The sequence below is a fragment of the Tinamus guttatus genome, unplaced genomic scaffold (assembly GCF_059628265.1).
Source record: "Tinamus guttatus ecotype Peru unplaced genomic scaffold, ASM5962826v1 Tinamus_guttatus_pri_ptg000503l, whole genome shotgun sequence".
In the NCBI taxonomy this organism is placed as follows: Eukaryota; Metazoa; Chordata; class Aves; order Tinamiformes; family Tinamidae; genus Tinamus; species Tinamus guttatus.
In genome coordinates, this window is record NW_028289037.1 from 2,180,601 (window position 1) to 2,201,281 (window position 20,681).

General features: G+C 39.5%; 1 protein-coding gene across 4 annotated transcripts in view; it reads left to right on the forward strand.

The window, feature by feature from the left end:
• Positions 1-20,681, forward strand: part of GLCCI1 (glucocorticoid induced 1) — a 49,800-nt gene that overhangs the window by 6,261 nt on the left and 22,858 nt on the right. For all 4 annotated transcript variants that reach the window (XM_088533474.1, XM_088533475.1, XM_088533477.1 and 1 more), the window contains exons 2-3: positions 11,864-12,015; positions 17,363-17,449. In XM_088533474.1, coding sequence (XP_088389600.1) covers positions 11,864-12,015; positions 17,363-17,449 — 239 coding nt within the window. The remainder of the gene's footprint in view (positions 1-11,863; positions 12,016-17,362; positions 17,450-20,681) is intronic.

Below are 20,681 nucleotides of genomic sequence, written 5' to 3' on the forward strand. Positions count from 1 at the left end.
GAATATCACAGTACAGAGCGTAATATTACACCTTTTAAATGGGGAGACAGTTTCTGCTTTTTTTTTTTTTTATGAGATAAAGGAGGAAAGCTAGGATCTCATCCACAGTAGGAACTAAGATACGTGCCCTCTCAGGAACCCTTTCCTTCTTTCCCAGCTCTTTGAATATGGCCTCGTGACCAGAAGTGTCCCCATGTGCCGTCCCTCCCCAGCTCTCTGGAGAGATGTGGCTATGGTTGCCTTGTGTCCTCAGCCCATGCTAAGGCAGAGCCGGAGACATGTGGAGTTTATCGTTTCCTCAGCACGTTGTGCCCACTCTTCTAACAGTGTCGTCAGCCCATGTCTGTGCCTTCCCCTCTCCTCCTTTTCCTGCTCCTCGGGTATTTGCATTTAGTTCTCTGCTCCTGTGTCCCACCAAAACATTGACTATGGGCCCCTGGCAAACCAGGCTTTCTTGGGCTTCACTTGAGCAATAGCTGTTTCTTGCTCAAGTGATTTGTTAATAGGGATTAGCCTAGCGAGTTGGTCTTTGGTCAGTGGAATATTATTATGAACACGAAGTTGTCTTTTGTTTCAGAATAGTGAGTCTTTTAACTAATTTTCCATGTTAGATAACACTGCTTTGAAGACAGTATCCTATATTCAATATCCTGTATATAATGTCCTTTGGAGACTTCTGGCAAGTCAGAAAATGTTATGACTTTGAGTTTTGGAACTTTAAGATTTTATCGGAATACTGTAGTGGTTAGACCTTATTTACTGTTGTGTGCGCCCTAACAATAAACAATGGCACAGTTGTTGCTCCTAAGGATTTAACTTTCACCGCTATTGATAAATTGAGAAGTACCTGTTTGAAGTGGATGTTTATTCTCTGAATCAGACACAAATGAGTGACTAACAGCATTTGTTCTCATATGCCATGTGTTTTGCACAACCTGAAAATAGTTTTACCCATACTATATATTTTATTTCCTCTTTAGGAAGACCGTGTCTTACATTTTGGTTATAAAAATCCTGGATAAGAACAGTGTGATACAAATTTTGTCATGGTTTTCTAATTATCTGAAATCACTGAAGAATATTCTCTTTTCGCTTGCATTGTGCTTCCATTATGATGCCACTTTAGAATGTCTTCCTGTGTCTTGTTCCTTGAACTGTGTAGGCTTCTGTTGGAATGAGGTTAGTTTCACCCTCCTTTGCCCAGGCTTGAACCATCAGCTGTTGATCAGGAAGGTTATAGTCACAGACACATTTCTAGATTTTGGGAGTCAACATTTGCATCCAGCTGATCATTGCAAGATCACTGGCATTCCTACAACAGCCTTCAAATGTATTTTTGTAGCCGTGTAAATTAAAATTAGGTTAGTAAGTTCTGGAAGTGTTTTCTATTAGCATTAAACATTAGTTTGTGAACTGATGACAATATTACTATCTTAGTTTGGGAACAGTGTACTAAGGCCTTTTCAAAATAATATGTTGCAGAGCTCTCTTGGCTTTGTCCAGAGAGGTGTTCAGCCATCCAGTTCTTGTGCAAGTGAACAGAAAGCATTGGTATTTATTATGGTTATGGAACCTGGTGATATTCCAGATGGTAAGAAAATCCAATATGGGCTTTATTTGTTACATGGGGTTAAGAATGCCTGGAGTACACTTTGCTTTTGCTTATTCAGCTGAGCATAGAGATGACTCTAGGCATATGCAATGTAGACGGTTGCATAGGGCAGCAGAGTGCTTAAATAGCAAAAATGGGTCTTGCATCATCTGCTTTTTACTACTGTCCGGTGTTTTGGTGTGCACCGCCTCTACTGGAGTTCTGATATAAATGCTTTAGTCAGTTGGGTTCCAGTATCTGTACATTTATCTTTTTAATCATGAAACCTTTGAAAAAAGTCTTAGTGTAGATATTTAGGCTGCAGTACCACAAAATTCAAAACTTGAATAATTTCTGTTCACATGTAACTACATTTGGAAATCAACATGTGACTTGGAAATAATGGTTATTCTTAATGGAAAACATTTTTTTTTTTCCTGTACTTGGTTACCAGTTAATGCTGTTAATCTAGCTACTAGCCTGTAAATAAAATCCCCACTTCTCCAAAGCATGGCATACAGTCCAACACTGGCTACCTGGAAGTGGGTTGTGTGAGTGCAAGTATGAATGTTCCTGAGCATATGGCTTCCAAGGGTAACAGTAGAGTTGTTTTCACACGATGCAGAGCTTGATCTAATAAACCATGCTGGATCAGAACTACTGCTGTGTAAACCTTCAATGTGCTGCAGCGTGGTTCCGGAACTCAGGCCGCTGACACATATTGCAGAGCGGTGCCAACAAGTAGCCCTGCAGTATCTGTGGATCCCTGCAGGTATTTTACGTGCCTCAGAACCTCATAGCGTGCGCCGTCACAGAGCGCATTAGGCCGGCAGGACCAGAAGGTGCTGATGATCGTCGTGGGTGTCCATGTGGCGCAGCCCGTGCTCTGCTGGCGTCTGGTGAATGCAGCTCTCGCTCGGGCCGGCAGGATTCAGCGCTGCGTGTCAGCGACTCAGTCGTGCCGCGGTCTGCGGTGCCGGGAAGTGCGTCGCAGAAACGCGAGTGGCTCTGCAGCGTTGGCTTCGTGCAGTTAGGTGTTACACTTCCATATCCAGTATGTCATATATTGTTCAAAATCTTTGTGTTATATAGGATTGCTTAACTTTTTTTTTTTTAAAGTAATAAAGAGTGGATTTATTCACTAAAAATTAAGCCCAGATTTATGCTGAGTATCCCAGAACAGACTTTGAACAGTGTGACTCTAAAAATATCAGCTAACTGCCGAAGAATGCAGAATAAGACTTAGGTTTACACAGTTGTTGGGAAGCAGCCAGTTTGAAGTAGGAGCTGTCTTCACAGAAGTGAATTTCAGTTCAAGGCTTTAAAATTTTTATAATTGTCCGTGGTTAATTGTGGCAGTTGATAGTTGACCACTTTTGCACATCCTTTCTCTAATACTTTGTATTCTGTAGTATTTCACCTTTAATAGTTTCTTCATGGGACCTGTCTTGGATAATTATTTTTGCAAGATAAGTGTCCTTTCCCAGGAAGGAAACCACAAAATATATTTTAAATCCTTCATGCATGTTCTTCTCAAGGGGAAAAAAGAAAGCTTTCTAATCTGGGAGACAAAAGTTTTTCATGGGCAAAAGTGTAATCAACTCGTGCCTGCTCACAAGTAATGTGTACTTGAGAAACATCCATAAGTTCTGTACAAAGAAGTGTCAGTGGCCTTCTGAGGTGAAGGACATCAATATCCAACTCATGAGGCTGTTGAGCTTGAAGATTCAAATAATTGTATAAACAGAAGGACATGTATTGAAGTACGCAGTAATAATTTAATTTTCAAAGTTAAATTTCAAAGTTAAAAATGTTAACTTTGAAAAATTGTCATATACATTCACCTGTATTACTTCCAAAGAAGGAATTGTTCTATTAAGGTGAGTGTGTGGAGTATCATGACTTTAATGATGTGTTACATTTTGTATGGAATATACTGGGAGATTTTTTTATAGCAAGAAGAATTGTAGTAGAAACCAAGCTTGGCTCTATTGAAGACTGGATTTACTCAAGCTGAAAATTCTGAATGTGGGGGAAAAATAGAAGACATTGATGTACTGGCGCTCTATCTACCATAAATCTTGAGAGAGGTTTTCTGCAGCTAGGTGGTCTTTAAGCAGGTGCATGTATAAAATTTTACAGACGTGCAACTAAACAAATAATTGTATATAGTGAGCAAGTCTTAAATGTTATGTCCTGGAATAAAGTCAGATTTCAGAATAAAATAATTTGATAATTTTGGTTAAATAGAATCGCTTTGATTTGAATATAGAATCTGATTTAATCAAAAATGTTAGGACCTCTTTTAAGCATGAGGAAAACTTTGAGGATTTGGGCTGACTGTGTGAACATTCATCTCAAAGTCTACTATGAATAACCGGAGAGTCTGCAAGAGACAGCAGGAAGAACTGAGAAAAGGAAGCCATGTGTCAATCAAAAATCTTATCTTAAACTAAGAATTGTTAAAACCCAGCAAAACTTGGAGTTTGTGGTTGGTCTTAAAACTTGCAGAAACAGGCAAGTAGAAATAAGGAAGAAGTAGCTGTAGCCTCTCACCAGTGAGAGAGACATTAGGGTTGACCTACTTGAACTTTTGCTTTCCAAGTTGACTCCAAGGAGTAGCAGAAAAAATTCTCAAAGGAGGTGGCACAAATATTTATTCTACACTGCACCCTTACTAGTGCAGAGTTACAGCTGGTGGGTTTGCAGTGGGAACAGTGGTTTTTAACTGGGAAAGATATAAGGAAAACAAATGCCTAGGGGAGGTGTTGATTTGCAATTAGAAATCACCACAGCTGTGGTAGACAGGTTGCAGTTTTTAATGAGTTATATTAAGTAACCTCTATTGCAAAATGCAGGAAGAATCTACCCAGAAATTCCTGTCTCCTAGCAACTTTCTAAAGCAACCTTTTGAATAGGAGGTGATGCCACCTGGTTATAGGTACCTGGTACATGAGCTGATACTGCTCTTGTGCTTAAGGTTGTCCTGCTCTACAGTGCAGAGACTTCTGGTCTAACTTGAGCTATATGGGCAGCCTCAGGAGGATATTCTGCGGGATGGTGGAAAGCAGTGAGAGATGTTATAGGGCTCTGCAGCTTGCGACATGCCACCCTCGTAGCAGTCTTGCTAAGAGAAGTGATTTTCTAGGCAGGAAGTAGATGTTATCTGCCTAGGCAAATTTTAAGATTAAGCTGATGAAAGTGGCGATGAGTTCTGGGAGGTTTAATTAGTTCACAGGAAGATAGTGCAGCAAGAGTTGCAGGACCCATTCAGAGAGAGAGAGATTTAAAAGTATAAAAAGGGTGTTTATGTGCTGGAGGTTTGGTCTGCGCAGGAGAACCCTGCCGCGGTGGCAGCTGCCGCTTGAAAGGGCGGCAGGGTGGAGCGGGCGATGGCAGGAGCTCGAGCAGGACGTGCGCCGCCAGCGCGCACGGCACGCGGAGCCAGCGGCACCGGCACCTGCCGGGGCGCTGCGGGGAGAAGGTTAACCACGTCTCGGTGGGGAGGGGACAGCAGCTAGGAGAGGAGAAAGTGTAATTTAATGGCAGCACATGAATGATTGGCTTGGCCTGGCAGCGTAAATGTTTCAGGGGAGAGCTAGGAAAGGGTCTGAAAGTACTGGAAAGTTCTTCTGCAACATTCTCCGAGTAGGAATTGCAGTGACAAAAGAGCCAGGTGCTTTAAGACTAAATTTGTAATAAAGTTTTTAAGTAATCACTTGCATTTTGTCAATGCTGGTAGAGAACTGGGCACCTTACTTAGGAAGTTGCTTCTAGTCCTGTGTTGTTGTTACGACTTAGTTGATAATGAAAAGGTAATTTATTTAATCAGCAATGTTGGCAGCCTGATTCAAGAAGTCAGTTTTAATCTTCTTTTACATTTCTATTTTTCAGAAAAAATAAAATAATTTCTGGTTGGAATAGTTAGCTGCTGTGGGGGGAGTGCTCTCTGGCTCTTATCAACTATGAGCACATGGCAGAGCCAACCGCACACTGATTACAATTTTCTGAATTTTGATAATGGTGAAAATGGTGAAATTTGACTTCTAACATTTTAACTTTTTTATTCAGAATGATGTGAAGCCCTTCACTTTCTCGTTTTTATTTCTTTGAGCCATCAAGTTTGCTTAAACAAAGGTGGTAGTATCTGTAGTTACTGAATTAATCACATGTGTTTATAATTTGCTTCAAGATTTTAATTATAAATATACTGGTAGAAGAAAAAAAAAGTCATGCTCTTTTTGGTTCTCAGTTTATTTCTCAATATTGGATAAATTTATCATCAATCTAAACTGGATTAATTTTCTAAAATGAAGATGGTCTCTGTGTAGCAGCAGGGGTCTCCAGCAGTTATCAGCTGGGTTTGAGTTGCAGATGCCCTTTCCAGAGTACTTCCCACCTGGGCTCCCGCAGTCAATCCAGTTAGAAACGTTTAGAGCAGGAACATGTTTGAGACCTGATGAAACAACACTATGTTTAGGTCTCCACAGGGAGTATTTACATTTGAAGCAATAACCTTACAAATAAATTCATTTAAAAAATCTGAAATGCATAAAAGTGTGAAAGGTTTGAAATTACTGTTTACTTTGGAACGTTCTGTTAGGGTGAGAATGTGTAGGGTACATGTGTTGAAGAGGGCAGGCTTGGGTGATCTAAAATGCTTAGCGTTTTGTATACGAGTCCTGTGTGTGCCAGGTATCATTTTAGTTAAGAGAATAGCTTACCTTCAGAAGGCCAAAACCCTTTTCCTTATAGTTTGTTTACTTTTCTTACAGAGATTAGAGTTTTTATATCTGATCCGTAAAGGTAATGTTGATTTTAAGCAGGGGAGTTTTGCTGTGGTCAGAGCTTTACTGAAAAAGGCCATGGTAGCTCTGTGCTGAGTAGAATAGGGGCGGGAGGCAGAGACCATAATGCAGCAGAGGTCATGGGTGACCATGATCCTTCATCAGAACTGAAATTTTTGTGCCTGCAGGTTTCCTATCTGCCTTTTCCTCTGCGTGTGGTGGAATCTGAGGCCTAGCTCTTAGCAGTGTCTCCTCACGTACATGTACACAGAAGGAGTTGAGCACCTTTGAACATGTAAAAACTCTCTGGCCGGAGAAATGCCGTGACCTACCTGTTGGATTGAAAGACTTACCAGAACACCTTGTACTATTCTGAGTGCTTGGATGACGCTGTAAAGATAATATATTTCCCCAGACACCCAGTGAGTGTTCCTTATCCACAGCAGTGCTCTGCAAGAGCAGGAATCCTTGCTGTAGCAAGTCTGCCATTCACAGCCCCGGGCATCTGAGGCCCTCTCTCCTGCACGTCTACCCCAACTCCCCTTTCTCACGTGTGCCCACTCCTTTATCAACTGGATTCCCTGGCTGTTGAGGTGCTTCAGGCAGCACGTGTGGGATGGAGGCTCATAGGCTGCTTGCTGGCTGTCCAGTGGGGTTGTTAGGGGCTGACGCCTTCATCTCGTCTTGGTCAGGTTATCACGCTGCCTGTGCCAGGCTTTTTTTGTCAGTTAAATGATAAAAATGATCAAGAAGAAATTGGAGTGAATTGTATCAGTCTATTTTTAGTAGTAGTATGTTTCAGAATTTCATCCTCTTTCATTTTTGGCCATCTTCTGTCTCAGTTTCTAAAAACAGAAATCTTAGAATAGTTTCTGAAACTGATAAAACTGAATCAACAACAATGTGGTGCACATAATGAAGACGACATTTTATAGAGCTGAACATACAATATTTTTGGTGATGCTTCTAACTTGAAAGGACTTCCAGTTACATTCTGTTAGGAATGTCTTTCTGTAGCAAAAGCCAATATGACTTTATGCATGTTTGCCAAATCTAGTATTCTGCATTATTTTGATCAACTAAGTACTTTACTTACTTTAGTTTTAAATTAGATTGTAATAGTCTAAAATCACTTTCTTTTCATTTTATATATATAATATATATATTTAAATGCTGTTTAAATTTGTATTTTGGATTATTTTGCATGAACAATATGTGGCAAACAGTATGTTCTTTGTTGTGTTGTGCTACTCAGGGCTGTTAATGCAGTAGCTTAGCCTGTTTGCAGGTTGGGCCAGAATTAAGTCTGTCAGTTGCTGGCAAGTGGGAAGTGTCTTTTGAGCCAATAGATGTATCCTGTGGAGTAAAACTTCAAGGGACCCTAAATCCCCCTATTAATCCTTTTCTTGGGTGAGTTTGGCTCTGGTTACAACAGAGAGTTACCACAGTCTTTCTGAGAATGAAGAGTGAAATGCTTTTTGAGCGGCCTCTAAATCTCTATTTTTTAATCTCTTCCATCCCAAAGTCACAGAGACAAACTTCGAGAAGAGCCAGGCAGGGATTTACCAATCTATCTACATGGTTAGACAAGGAAAGGCCAATTAATAAGACCAAGCAAACAAACATTCAGGAATCAGCACAGTGTCAGTAAATACCCTAAAAAAAAAAAAAAAAAACTCCAGACACTTTTTACAGACTGTGCTTCCTCTCCTGTCTGAGAGTGTACTTTTGTGCTGCTCAATGAATTGTTGTCTCAAGTAAGCACTAGTAGATGTATCCGTTTTCGTGCTTGGAGAGGATAAAAAAGAAGAGGGGAATTTTGACCAGGAATGTATCTGGCAATCATCACAGCTGCTGCTGTGGTAACCAGGATCTCAGCGCTGGACCATCGCTCCGCGTACTTGCTGGGGGTCACCATTCCATAATATTTGGCGTGTTATTGCTAGGTTGCTGTTTCCGTTCCTGTTATGCATTTCCACTTCCTTCATTATGTTTGAAAGAATTAACATAGAGCCACTTCTGAGTCACTGGTATCATAGACTGCTATAAATTTATTGTGGCCTCCAGTAGGAATGTCGCAGAAATAATTGATAGATACTCTATCAAACTACCTGTGATTTCTAGTCTCCTTCCAGCCTCAGGAGCTGAACTCTGAATGTTGGGTTTTTGAAATGAGGCCAAGCAAACTAGGATATCCGTGAGAGTTAGACGTCTCAATTGTCGCCCATTGTGAGTAGATTTGGACAAAATTATTTCAAAAATAGTTTTGACTTCCTAGGTAAAATCTGAAATTCTTTAGGACTGAAGAAGACTTGAGCTTAGGATTCATTTCAGCAGTAGTTCTGAAAAGGAGACCTAGAAGGCTCTGTGGAGTAGCAATAATTAACTGAAGAAGTAGTTTCATGAAACCAGCACATATATTTTGGAGTATTGCACTGATATTTCTTGGTGTCCTGTTTCAGCTGTCTTGTGTAAAGTCATTTAAGTTATAGATGAACTTTCAAAAGAAAATCAAGATACTGCTGCAAGAAGATTTCATAGTCTTCTGGCAGGAGTGTGTAGCAGTTAACTGACAGCAGTAGGGACGTGACAGTTGAATACTGCTAGTTTTAAGGAAGAAGGATTTTATTTTTATTTCACGTTTTTCACTTATCTCAGCCTTAGAGCAATCTGTGTCATCTGAGAAATTCTTAGGATAATTTTAGTCTTTTAAAGCTGGATATATCCACCCAAGGACGCAAGTGGCCAAATTTGAACTGCCTCTGCTCTAACTACTGAGAAGAGACACGGGAAGGAAAGGTGTTGACAGATGAGCTCTGCTGCGTTCAGCTGAAGCAGTTTTATGATGGTACCAGTGCTAGCTGTCAATCTTGTGCCTCTGCTGCAGGTGACTGCTCCCTGCTTTCATGGCAGAAGGGGATATTTCAGCTAAAAGGGATTGCAAACACAGCATTGAGACTGTGTCCGCCTCGTCTGCCCCCATGTTAGGGGGAAGGCGAGCTCTTCATCTTTAGGTTGAAGCAGATGGTTTTATTGGTGCCCCATGCCCTTTTTTAGAACTGTTATGTCAGTCTTTCACTGAATTACATTTTCCTAGTAAAGGAATTGAAACCTCTTTCCATCAGTCTGCGTGGTGTAACTAGATTTCTTTTGGCTGCCAGTGCAACCCCATAATTTCATGTATTTGAGCTGGTTCCTGCTGACAGGTGGGATCCCTCTGAATTCTACCAGCTGTAGCATTCAGGTGGGCCTCTGAGTCCTTTCCTGTAAAATCATTTTGTAACTCGTAATCTCTAACAGCCCTCAAATACATATCATTCAGAGAACTTGTGGCATATTTAAATAATGCATGAGGTGTTTTGCCTTCCTGCTAGCATAAGTCTTGCTTTTGTAGTTTATAGCTAACTTTTTTCCCTGTAACATTATGCTGCTTAAATGCTGTGTTGCTCAGCTTACTTGTACAGTTGAGCTCCTTGTGAGATACATCACACATCACTGAAAAAGAAAACAGAATTGTTCTGACTTTTTTCCCCAGCAATAAAATCCATTCACGCACTCTGAATGCTGTCAGAGGCAGTATAATCTGAAACTTTGGTAAAATGAATCTATCTTTTTAGCAATTTCTGGATATTGCTGAAGTCTTTCTGAATGCTGAAATCTGTTGGATAGGTTGAATTATGCAGGAAAATGAGAGCATGAGGTGCCCATCATGAGAAAATGATCGGGAGTGGGAAAAAAATCGTTATAGCAGCATCAAAATCCCACTGGTACTAGAAGTTTGGAGGGAAGTCAAAGTTCTGTAGTAGGTCTGAGAGCAGCAAAACCCCAGGCTTATAATAAGGCAAATGTAAAAGCAACATAAAGACATGAATTTTGGGAACAATATTAATTTTTGGAAAGGGACTGAAGTTGCTTCGTGGTTCCACAGCAGTTGCAGCTGATGAGAGCCAGCAGTGACCAGGAGCATTGATGTATGAGGCAGTTTGTCAAATGCTGCCTCACAGAAATCTCTTAAAATGTCATTTCACAGATTCCTATTCCTTTATTTTTAAGGGTCTAAGGAATTACCATAAAAGGGTAAGAGGGTCTAAACTGTCCCTGAGTTAGGTCACCACTGTTGCACCCCTGTTGTTCCTCCTTTTCCCATGTGCTTGTTTCTGCACCTTGCGTTGTGTCTGCCCTGCCCCTCTGCCCCTGGTAGTGGAAACTGCGTAATTATGGCTTTTCTTGGTAGTTTTTTTTTTTTTTTTTTTCCTTATTTGGTGAATGACCATGGGATTAGACAGCTGCCAGAACCGGCTCAGGGCAGGAACACAGACATCAGGAGAACAAGGATGCTGCTACATGCAGTCTCTACATGCAGTTGAGAAGTAGTGTCCTCTTTAGATAGATGCTATATGCTTTAGATATATGCTATATCTAAAGAAAAAATTGCGTTTGGGAGTCCTCAGCCTTTTTTGTCCTCAAAAGTGTACTGGCAGGTCTGTTCTCAAGTTTGGAACCACGCATAGGGTTTTGGTGGGTTGCATCAATGCGTAGGATGTGACTATTTTGAAAGTAATCTCAGTTGCAAACTTCTCTTAATAAAGATGAGCGGGATAGAAAGTAGCTGTAATGCAGGGCTGAAGCCGATTTATGTAAAGTTTGGAAAATGAACGTATGAAGTAATTTAGCCTAAAGGACAAAGAAAGTCAGTAAAATGATTCAAAGCATGTGGTAGATCTCTTATGTGGGAAAGAGCAATCTCATGAATCACTCGACTTTCTGTCTTCCAAATGAAATGTAGAAAATATGTTTAATGATCTAGGTATATGCAGAAAGAAGTAAAGGGAGGAGGCAAAGGTTGTAGACACTGTGATGAGTGAAGACAAATATAAAAGCTGTCTTGACCTGAGCTATGCCAGGGAGAAATACCCAGTCACATACTCAGCTTGTTAAAGCCTGTACTGTGATCTTGTCAACAACAGACAGTGAAATCCACAAGTTTCCAGTGCATTTGCTCAAGAACCGTGTTTTTTTTTGCTGTATTTCGTTGTTTGCTATTCTTAAAGTTCCCTAGGCTGACTTTTTAAAACAAACACAAACTAATCTTCTGTTAATACTCTGATATATTCTATATTTCAATATATCTGGCCTTTTTTAATTGCACTATCACTGCATTTAGATTATTTTGTTTGGTTTTTTTGTTTGGTTTTTTTTTGTTAGTAATTTAGTATATTGCATAAGCAGCCTGGTTATTTACAGGTTTGAGCACATTCAACATTATTGTTGTTTGTAAGTCTTAAGTTTTACATCTGTTTCTTTTCCTTTGTCTGACTTCTCTGTTGTAGGAGCATTCATGCTTTTCAGTTTAGCATTTAGACAGAGATGTCCAATAAGGTCTTGCAATTGTTTCATAACTGGCTTTTAAAGTTTTGCATCAAATCTAGATGGACTTTTTTGATGTTGTTACTGATTTTTGTTTATTTGCTCTGTTTTTCTGCAGTGGACAGGCCAAAATCACAGCAAATCAGAACTTCGGGTACCATAAGGCGAACTTCTTCTTTGGACACAATAACAGGACCTTACCTCACAGGGCAGTGGCCACGCGATCCCCATGTACACTACCCGTCATGCATGAAAGATAAATCTACTCAGGTAAGAGCTGTGAGGCAACACAACTAAGGTGTTGAATGCAACTTAATGTCTTTCTGGTGATATTTTTCCCTCCGGTGCAAAATCTTAGCCCTACCTAATTCCTAGGAAATGTAAATTCTCTTAATTTTATTATAAAGACCTAAAAAGCAGAGTGCGATAAAGTTAGTTTGATAGTATCAATTCAGTAACATGCTGTTAAACTGGTAATTAATAATCTTCCATTTTTATAAAATAGTTGCTATAAGTTACATTCTATGTATGGGCAGCTAAATAGGCAGGTTAAGACCTCAGCCTCATATCTGGTTTCTTTCAAAGTTGCTTTATGGAAAATTGTTCTAAGTGATATTAAAAATATTAAAAACTTCATGATAGTAGTGGCTGAAAAAAATAAAATCATTCATAAATTAGTGAGTCTCAAGAGCATCTTTGTGTGTGCAGAAGGGAAGGAGAGGGTTGTTCTTAAGAAGAATTGATAGGGTTGTCACTGGAGAGAATTCAGAAGGAAGAATAAAAGAAATAACAATAAGACATTTGAGTTTGAGGATTCTGAAGCAAAACTTAGAAATAGAAGAGAGAATCTACCTTAGGTTATATTTTTAACCTCAGGAGCATGTAGGGACAGTTGCTGCATCATTTTTCTACCTCTCATGTTGTGATTCTGGTTTGTTCTTATCATGGTTGTCCTCCAAAGCAAAATGATACTTTGGTCATCCTGCATCTTGCTCACAACTTTGTGCCGTCCAAGAGCAAGGATATTTCTTATCATAACTCAACATAGTTTTTGATTAATTTTCCATTTCCACTCACTTGTAAATTTTACAAATGGAGGGGCTCTTAAAATTGATACAAGACTTTACCCAGTTTCTCAAGATGACTTAGAATGTATAAATAATTCTGCAAGTCTCTTCAAAGTGTGCTGTGAAAGTGATGCACAGAAGTTGCCAGGCCAGGAGAAGGGTAAGTGTAGAAAGCTTAGAAATGAAAAAAGGCCTCTCCGAATTATGTAAACACCTTTGTGCTCTATAGAGAGGTATTAATGGTATGTGTTTCTCAGTTGTGTTATGACTGGGAAATCCTGCTTAATGAATTTGGGAATCAGTTAAAATGGTTCAAAGACACTTGTAGGTTTTACAGGAAATATTGGTGGAGCCATTTAAGGAAATGCTGCCCTGATACCCTGCTCATGCCTTTTGAAACCATCCAGACAGTTTTAACAAAGAAGAACAAACAATCTTTTTTTTTTTTTTCCTCTCTATTAAGAAACATACCCATTAAGAGCTGTTAATCCTAGATTTACTTCCAGGATGCCTTCACTTGACAGTCCTATGCATACAAGTAAGATGAAAGTCTTTGTTTTGAAATCATAATTTCCATTCAGGGGATTTTCTGTGGCATCCTTTGTAGTTGCAGTACTTCTTAACCTGTGTCATAAAATGTGTACCCATATCAAACTCTGCAAATAGCCTTATGAAAAGAATGTTTAGAATATTTAAACATTCACAAACAAACCTTTTCACTAGTTACAGAAAAGAGAAACAAACTTGCTCTGCAAATATTTGAGCTGCAAGCATTTGGCAGTAAAATTGCTTTCCTAGTGAGCTCAAATAAGTGTTTAGGTTATTTGACCTGTTGGCTGCCACTCTTTGCCTCTTTTGGAAACAAGGCTTCCCAAAGGGGAAGGTGGCAGGGGAGTGAAGTTTTAGCTTTTCAGCATGAGTGAGGGAAAAGCTGAACAGAGAGGAGAGGCAGTAGTGTTGTCCTGACAAGAGGGATGATTATTTCAAATTAAAAAGTATGAGGAAATCCCATGGCTTGGGTTTGTGCAGAAATCTTCTAACAAGGAATTTTATTAGCAGTCTTTTTATTAAAATTGCATTTATGCATAAATCCCTCAACCATTGGCAGTAGCTAAGCTGCACTGAAAAACGTGACTCTTGACAATCAGGAGTATATGCATGTGTTTATGAAATGCAGAAAGCACAGCGACTGGCACAGCAACTTTCAGAGTTTTATGAGTAAATGCTCACTTGAGGGGCTAAGCAAAAAATATTGACTGAGTGATGTTAGTGAAGGAGTGAAAATGAGATAAAAAGCAATGAAAATGGATTTTTATTTGAGAATATTTCATTGGAGAATGTGTACTCTTTTTTTACTACAAAACTGATGAATGCTTTTTGGTATAGGTTACGTTGTAGGGAAATTATTCTGCATTTGAGGATACTTTTTTTTTCTTATCAAACATTAATTAAAAATCCACTGTTTCTTCAATTTAATTTCTTCTGAATATGGAAGTTCTTCAAAAGCATTACCAATTCTCCTATAGAAACTAGACTTCTGCTCTTAACTTCGCACCCATACTCCATATGTAGTTCATCTGGAGTGCAAGCTAGATATAGTAAGTAGAGTGAAGGCTGGTAATAATACATGAGATATTTAAAGAAATTCAGTCTTATTTTAAGTTGAGGTAGGTTGGTACTTTATGCAGTCATTCTAGTCTAAGCGAAGTGGAAAGAATGTAGGTGTCTATCCCCGATACGGGTGGAAAAGCAAGGCAGAATTACGAAACCCTCTGGAAGAAATGCTAATCTCTGCAAGGTTGGCCGAGTTAGAACAATGACATTTTTAATTGACTTTAAGGCTGAGAAGATGGGGTGTTCTCGGAGTGCCCTATCCCGTGCACAGGCTTGTACGGGCAGCATGTCAGCTGGGGCTGCAGCCTTGGACCCTCACCTCCAAAATACCAGCAGCCCTGCACCTCTTGAAGCTGAAGCATGCATTGCAAATACCAGCATTATTAAATACTTGATGTTTTCAAGGCTCTCATCATGAAATGTTTGAAATGTTTTTCCATGTACATACCAGTATGAAAAATAAATATATATTAGTTCATGTTAAGTGGTAAAATGAATGTGTTTTCAGCTCCAAGGTATCATCACTACTTTAATAGACACTATCTGTGACCTCTGTTACTCTATTTCTGGCCTGAAGTGCAGTAACCTTGGTTTGGTTTATTGTGATTCAGAGATTTATCTTCAGTATCTCCAGGCTTTCATGAATAAGCAGGTTTTGTAGCAGTACGTTTGTTTTCCTGTAAATATATATATGGGAAAACAACTTTCAAGAAATGTGGCATATTAATGGTGCTGTTACCCCCTTTTATTTGTGATGTACGTGCAACACTGAAGTGAGTTGCACATCAGCAAGCAGAATTTCAATTTGAATGTGAAGGCTTTTTTAAAGCTTTTGTTTTAATACCAAGGTTGGGAGGTACAACCAAGGTGTCCTCATATAAAGTCACTTACAGTGTATTAGAAGGAGCAATTTATGGGATTTGCTATGGTGGCAGCTGCTTGTGTCATAATTTTTAGTTTTTTTCTTTTTTTGGCCCCAATAGAAATAGTTTGTTAATAAAACATTGTCCTCTCCAGTATTGTGCTAGGAGCATCATGTAGTGTCGATATGTTAAAACTGTAAATAAATTTGAGGGGCACAAATAGTCTGCCCCTGTATAACAATACTCTTGTGAGTATTTTGGAAAGATTGTGACAGGGCTCAATTTACCAGACGTTGAAGGTAGCTCCAGGCAATTGCTGGCTTGGGGAATAGGATCTGTGTGGAAGAAGCTGTTGAAGCCTACTTGAGAAAGTGCAAAATCTAATATTAAGTGATTTGGTGTGTTTTATATTTCTTACTTTGATTTCTGATTCAATCAGCTGCAGCAGGTACTCTTCTACTTTTTTGCTACCAAAAGTCCCTGGGGTTGTTGATGAAGTTTTTCAGAATGTTGCCACTATTTTGTTGTTTTAGTCCTTGTTACCTGGACAAACGTGCTTACAAATATGTAAGCAATCCCTCACTTTATATATGTGGGGAGTTGCTTTATTTTTTAAGTTTGCTTCTTTTCACCAAGAAACTCATTTAGACTAAAGCTAGCATTTTAGCTAGCTGGAAGATACTGAGTGTCACCACTTCCCTGTTTATTAAGGTCCATCCCTGGTACTTCCTTCTGGGTTGCCGGACAATATTTAAGACCATGAAATGCCTGTTGCTGCTTTCTCCTGGAGCTGTTTATCAAACCACGGAGCAATAGAGTGTTCAGCAAACACTCTCAGGAAAATAAATTTTCAAAGAATATCCTTTGCACTGATGTTTTCCCTTTTTTATAATCTGAGGATATAGTTAAAGTTGTACTTGGGATACAGTGAAATATTTCAGGAAAATACTTTAAATTATCAAGTAAATTTCGAGTCACGAAAGCTCATGATTTTCAAAAGGGAGCCATTCTTATTTTTTCTGTTGTCTAGTTCTCTAAAATTTTGCAAGCTGTTTAAATAGTGGTGATGCTCTAAAAGCATTACGAAGCAAGAAAATATTTCCTTTGTTTAGAATTTCAGGGAGATGGTAAGTAGCCAGTCTGCAAGAACAAGCAATTATTTAAAATATAGTTCCATTAAAATGAAGAGCAAGTAAAAGTGCACGCAGGTAAAATGTGCATTGCATCGAGGCTCTGCTTTGTGTGAAGAAGGCTTGTGGATTGTCTGGCTGAGTGACTCCTTTTGTGGTACTTTTTAAATAACTGCATTAACTTTTCACTCTTTTTTATGTCCCATCATCTTCTGACATCTCATTCTGACCCACACAGTGTGTCATATAATAAATACACGGAATCATAACTTTTCTAAATGCTTTCTTCCCTGGGAACATGCGTAAAAAAACTTGGATTACTTTTTTTTTTTTTCCCCTTTTCATGAGAGTTTTCATTTGTTTTATAATTGCCCACACCATTTACTGAGCCTTTGATGGAAGTATTCCCAGTGGCTAAGGGAAAGAAATCACAAGGGAAGTTTGGAGCATTGGTTTGGAACACATGAACAGGACACTAGGCCAAAAGACTTAGCCCACTAAATATTAGTACTTCTAAATAGTGCCAGGCTGTAGACTGTATATTAATACTACAGTAATGGTGTGATTCCAAGGTGTAGCCTTGTGATCTGAAGCTAAAATTCAGCGCTTAATGGTATTAGGCCAGATCTGTTGTATCTGTGCTTTGAAAGCCCTAGGAACTTTTTCAGTAGCTGCCAGGCATTTAATTTCATCTTCAATAATGCTTGTAGTCTTCATACTTTGTAAATCCAAACTTAGAGAACATCACAGCTAATTCTATCAGTTAAGACTTTGTATATGTATGGAGAGAGAGAGAGATGACTGCCATGTGTCAGATTCTGAAGTTTATTCTTTATAGGTAATGTCTGGAACGTGACACCGCAGAAAGATAAAATCAATAACTTGTGTGCCACATTTTCTTACATAGAGAATTCAGTGTAATATATTCTCGTTTTTTCTCTAGACGCCTAGCTGTTGGGCTGAAGAGGGAGCAGAAAAGAGATCACATCAGCGTTCGGCATCGTGGGGAAGTGCCGATCAACTGAAAGAGGTGAGAAGATTAAAAGTGAAAAATTTCAAGCCTTGATATGTCTAAGGCATTTCTTATCCCTGTCCAGGAAGCTGCACACTGTTTCCTCTGTTGCTTTTGAAATGGATTTTACCTCCAATATAAGAGTTGTTTCATGACTGGCAATTATTTTATGCCTGTTGGATATCCTCTCTTCCTACTATGTGCTGAAGAACCAGCTTGTTCCTGCTTACTGATGTTTCTGTTCACTGTTACCATAGGTACCTTTCTCTTCTTTAGTACTGCTCTCCTGAGAGCAGCGGAGCATGTGCTGGTTTGTTAGCAAATTCTTGGGTAGAAGTTTCACTCAAGTTTAGGGCTGAAGATGGAGAACGTACCTGACGTAGGAGCATAAGTATCTTTGATACAGTAATGATATGATTACTTGAAATGAGTTTGTTAATATGTATTTTGTTACAACCACAAAACCAACTCAAAATAACTCATCAAAAGTGAAGTGGATATGAATTTTAAGAAATTAATTATGCGAAATGGTCTCCAGCTTGGATCCTTTTATATTATTTCAGTTTTAGGTCCCAGTAAAGCACCTTCTGTCCAGAGTTCATTTAACTCCTGCTCTAGACCCTGCTGAAAAATTGGCTTGCATTCAGTCTCATGTCCCTGTCAGGAAGGTGTCAGAACTACATGTTTCTCTTTAAGAAATGCTTCTTGCAGCATGTTGCCTTAAGGTTGTGCTTTTCTGCTCTAGTTTGAGCCACTTATGTTCTCTCTACTGACTTCCTGTTTAATATGGTCTGCAAGGAGGAGGGGAAATGTGTAGGTCATCTAAGGAGATATTGTTGCTGGCAATAGATAGATTGCTCTTCCTGACATTTTTTCATAGAAAGAGGAGTTGTCAGGAGTGATTTAAGCTTAATTTTAAATTAATATAAAATTTTAAAATCTGATTCGACAAAATCTGGAGTATCTTTCATACCAGTGATGGCAATAGCTTTGTTTTAAAAGCATGGACTTAGTGTGAGAAGAGGTCAGTGTTGCAAACTCCTGTCGGTCACTGAGTGCCGCTTGTGAAACGCATCTTAACTGATTTATTGGTGTGTGGGCCTTCAGAACACCTGCCTGGCTGCATCTGCAGCCGCAAATAAAGATCAGAATTACAAAGTTAAGTGCTCAGAAATTAATGCCAAAGGAGCTGTGAGCCTGAAAACTTTTAAACAGTACCTCCCAGCATAAAGGACCTCTCACAGGGGCAGGAACAGAGTCTGTATTTCCAGGACAGCGCTGACTTGCCTTTGCTAACAGACCGCTGGTCATCAGCAGGCAGTTCCCTGTAGAGCTCTGCAGCAAACAGCTTTTCTGCAGCGCCCGGCGGGGACTGTGAGGGGTGGTGAAGCCCTCAGCGCATAAGCGAGGACTTCTGCCGTTTGAGTTTGCAGCAGTACCTTGGGCTGGGTCGATGTCCTTTTCGTGAACTGTGGAGAAGAGAAAGATAAGAGACCTAGTGGCCAGTGGGTTTCCTGGTTCCTTTCTGATACTGGTGGTGGTAAAAATGGGGGGGTATGCAAGGGAATTGTTTGGATTCCCTTTGTTGCAGGGGTGGTTCTCTCTAAAATTTGTCCTTGTCCCTCCCCCCTCCATCTTACAGTTCTTTTCCTCTGTTTTCCATTCCCTATCTCCACCTACTCGTCCCAGTTTTCTTGCCCAACCTTAAATCTTAGTTCGGCAGCCTCATATTCCCAGTGTCATTTTGGGGGCATTATCCAGGCTATTCTTGTCTATCTTCCTCTAGCTGAGCTCTTCTCAGTTACTTTTCAGCCACTTGTCTGTTCTATCTCCCCATCGCGTGGCTTCCGTTTTATCCCTTTCTGTTTCCTCTCTAATTCCTCGTTCCAGCCTCTCTATGCAGCTGTTCCCTCTCTAGGCAGATACCTGTTCTTACTCTTTTCCTACACTCATCTGTCTCTTCCTCTACCAGACTGTTCAACGCACACACGGTGGGATTGAGAACCTGTTCAGTACCAGCGAAGCAGCAGCCTGTTGCTTGCTGATGTGCACTCACTCTCTTTGTGTCCTTGTACTCCACAGTTTCTGGAAAGAGAAATTATTTGGGTCAGTTCTGTTCAAACAGCAAGTGTAGTAAAGGCAGGATTACTAGCAAATGTAGCTACCAGTCTCAAGCATCTCTGCTGAACATGTTTTTTTTTCAAGTTTTGCAAAATGTTACGTTTTTTTCCAAAGGAACAGACATGCACATTTCCAGCCAGAAGGATCTATCCGTAAAAGTCCTTTCTCTCAGACCTTCTCAGTGAGACAGCTGTGACAGTGCTTTTTGGCACAAGTTAAAATATTTATTTCTCTCATTTGAATGCCATTTTTAAAACAACTCTAATATTTCCACCGAAATCTCTGACTGGGAGAGGATTAGGAGACCAGAATGTAGCATGGAAGTTTAGTGAAAATTTGACAGAGCTCTAGGTAACTGAAAGCAAGAGCTTAAACAATGGAAATAAAATTATCTAGGCAGCTGCATTCGTTATGAGTTACACAGGTAACAGTACTTGGAGTTATGAATCTAAGGCTTGTTCGACACTTTCGTTGGCTGGCTTAGTTGCAGATTGTTCATGAATAAGTTTAAAGGGAGACCCTTAACCCATAAAGAAGCCGTAAAGAGAGTTTATGCATTTGTGGCTTATTCATCAATAGGAAAATATGTATGCTAGATTTACTGAAATGTGGTCTGTTAGAGGGTATATATTAATTACTATTTGGTCAGGAGCAGTGACATATGAGACGCTGCTTCATACTGACAGCCCATATCTGGATCTCCACAAATGTGGAATTAATCAGGTTACCAAGTTGGTTCCAGCGCTATCGAGAACCAACCCATTTCATGCATGTCTCAGGTGTGTGCTATTAGTTATACTAGATTACATGCATATTACAACTGGTATATATAAAAATAATATTCCAAGTGCCTTTCCAGCTGTAAAAATATTCAGCTATCAGAAAATGTAATTGTAGGTTTTTTGTTTATTTTTTTTAATAAACTTTGACTTAGTGTCCAGTTAGTGTGTTCATGTGGACAGTTGTCTTTGTAATCAAACATGTAGTCAAGATCCTGAGAAGAGCTGATGTTTATTACTGTTAGGATGCATTGCTCTTTGTGTCACGTGGAGAGGAAAGGCTGAAATTTTTCTTAATTCTTAGATTCTGCTCTCATACAGAATATGCACAAATATCTTTTTTAATTTGC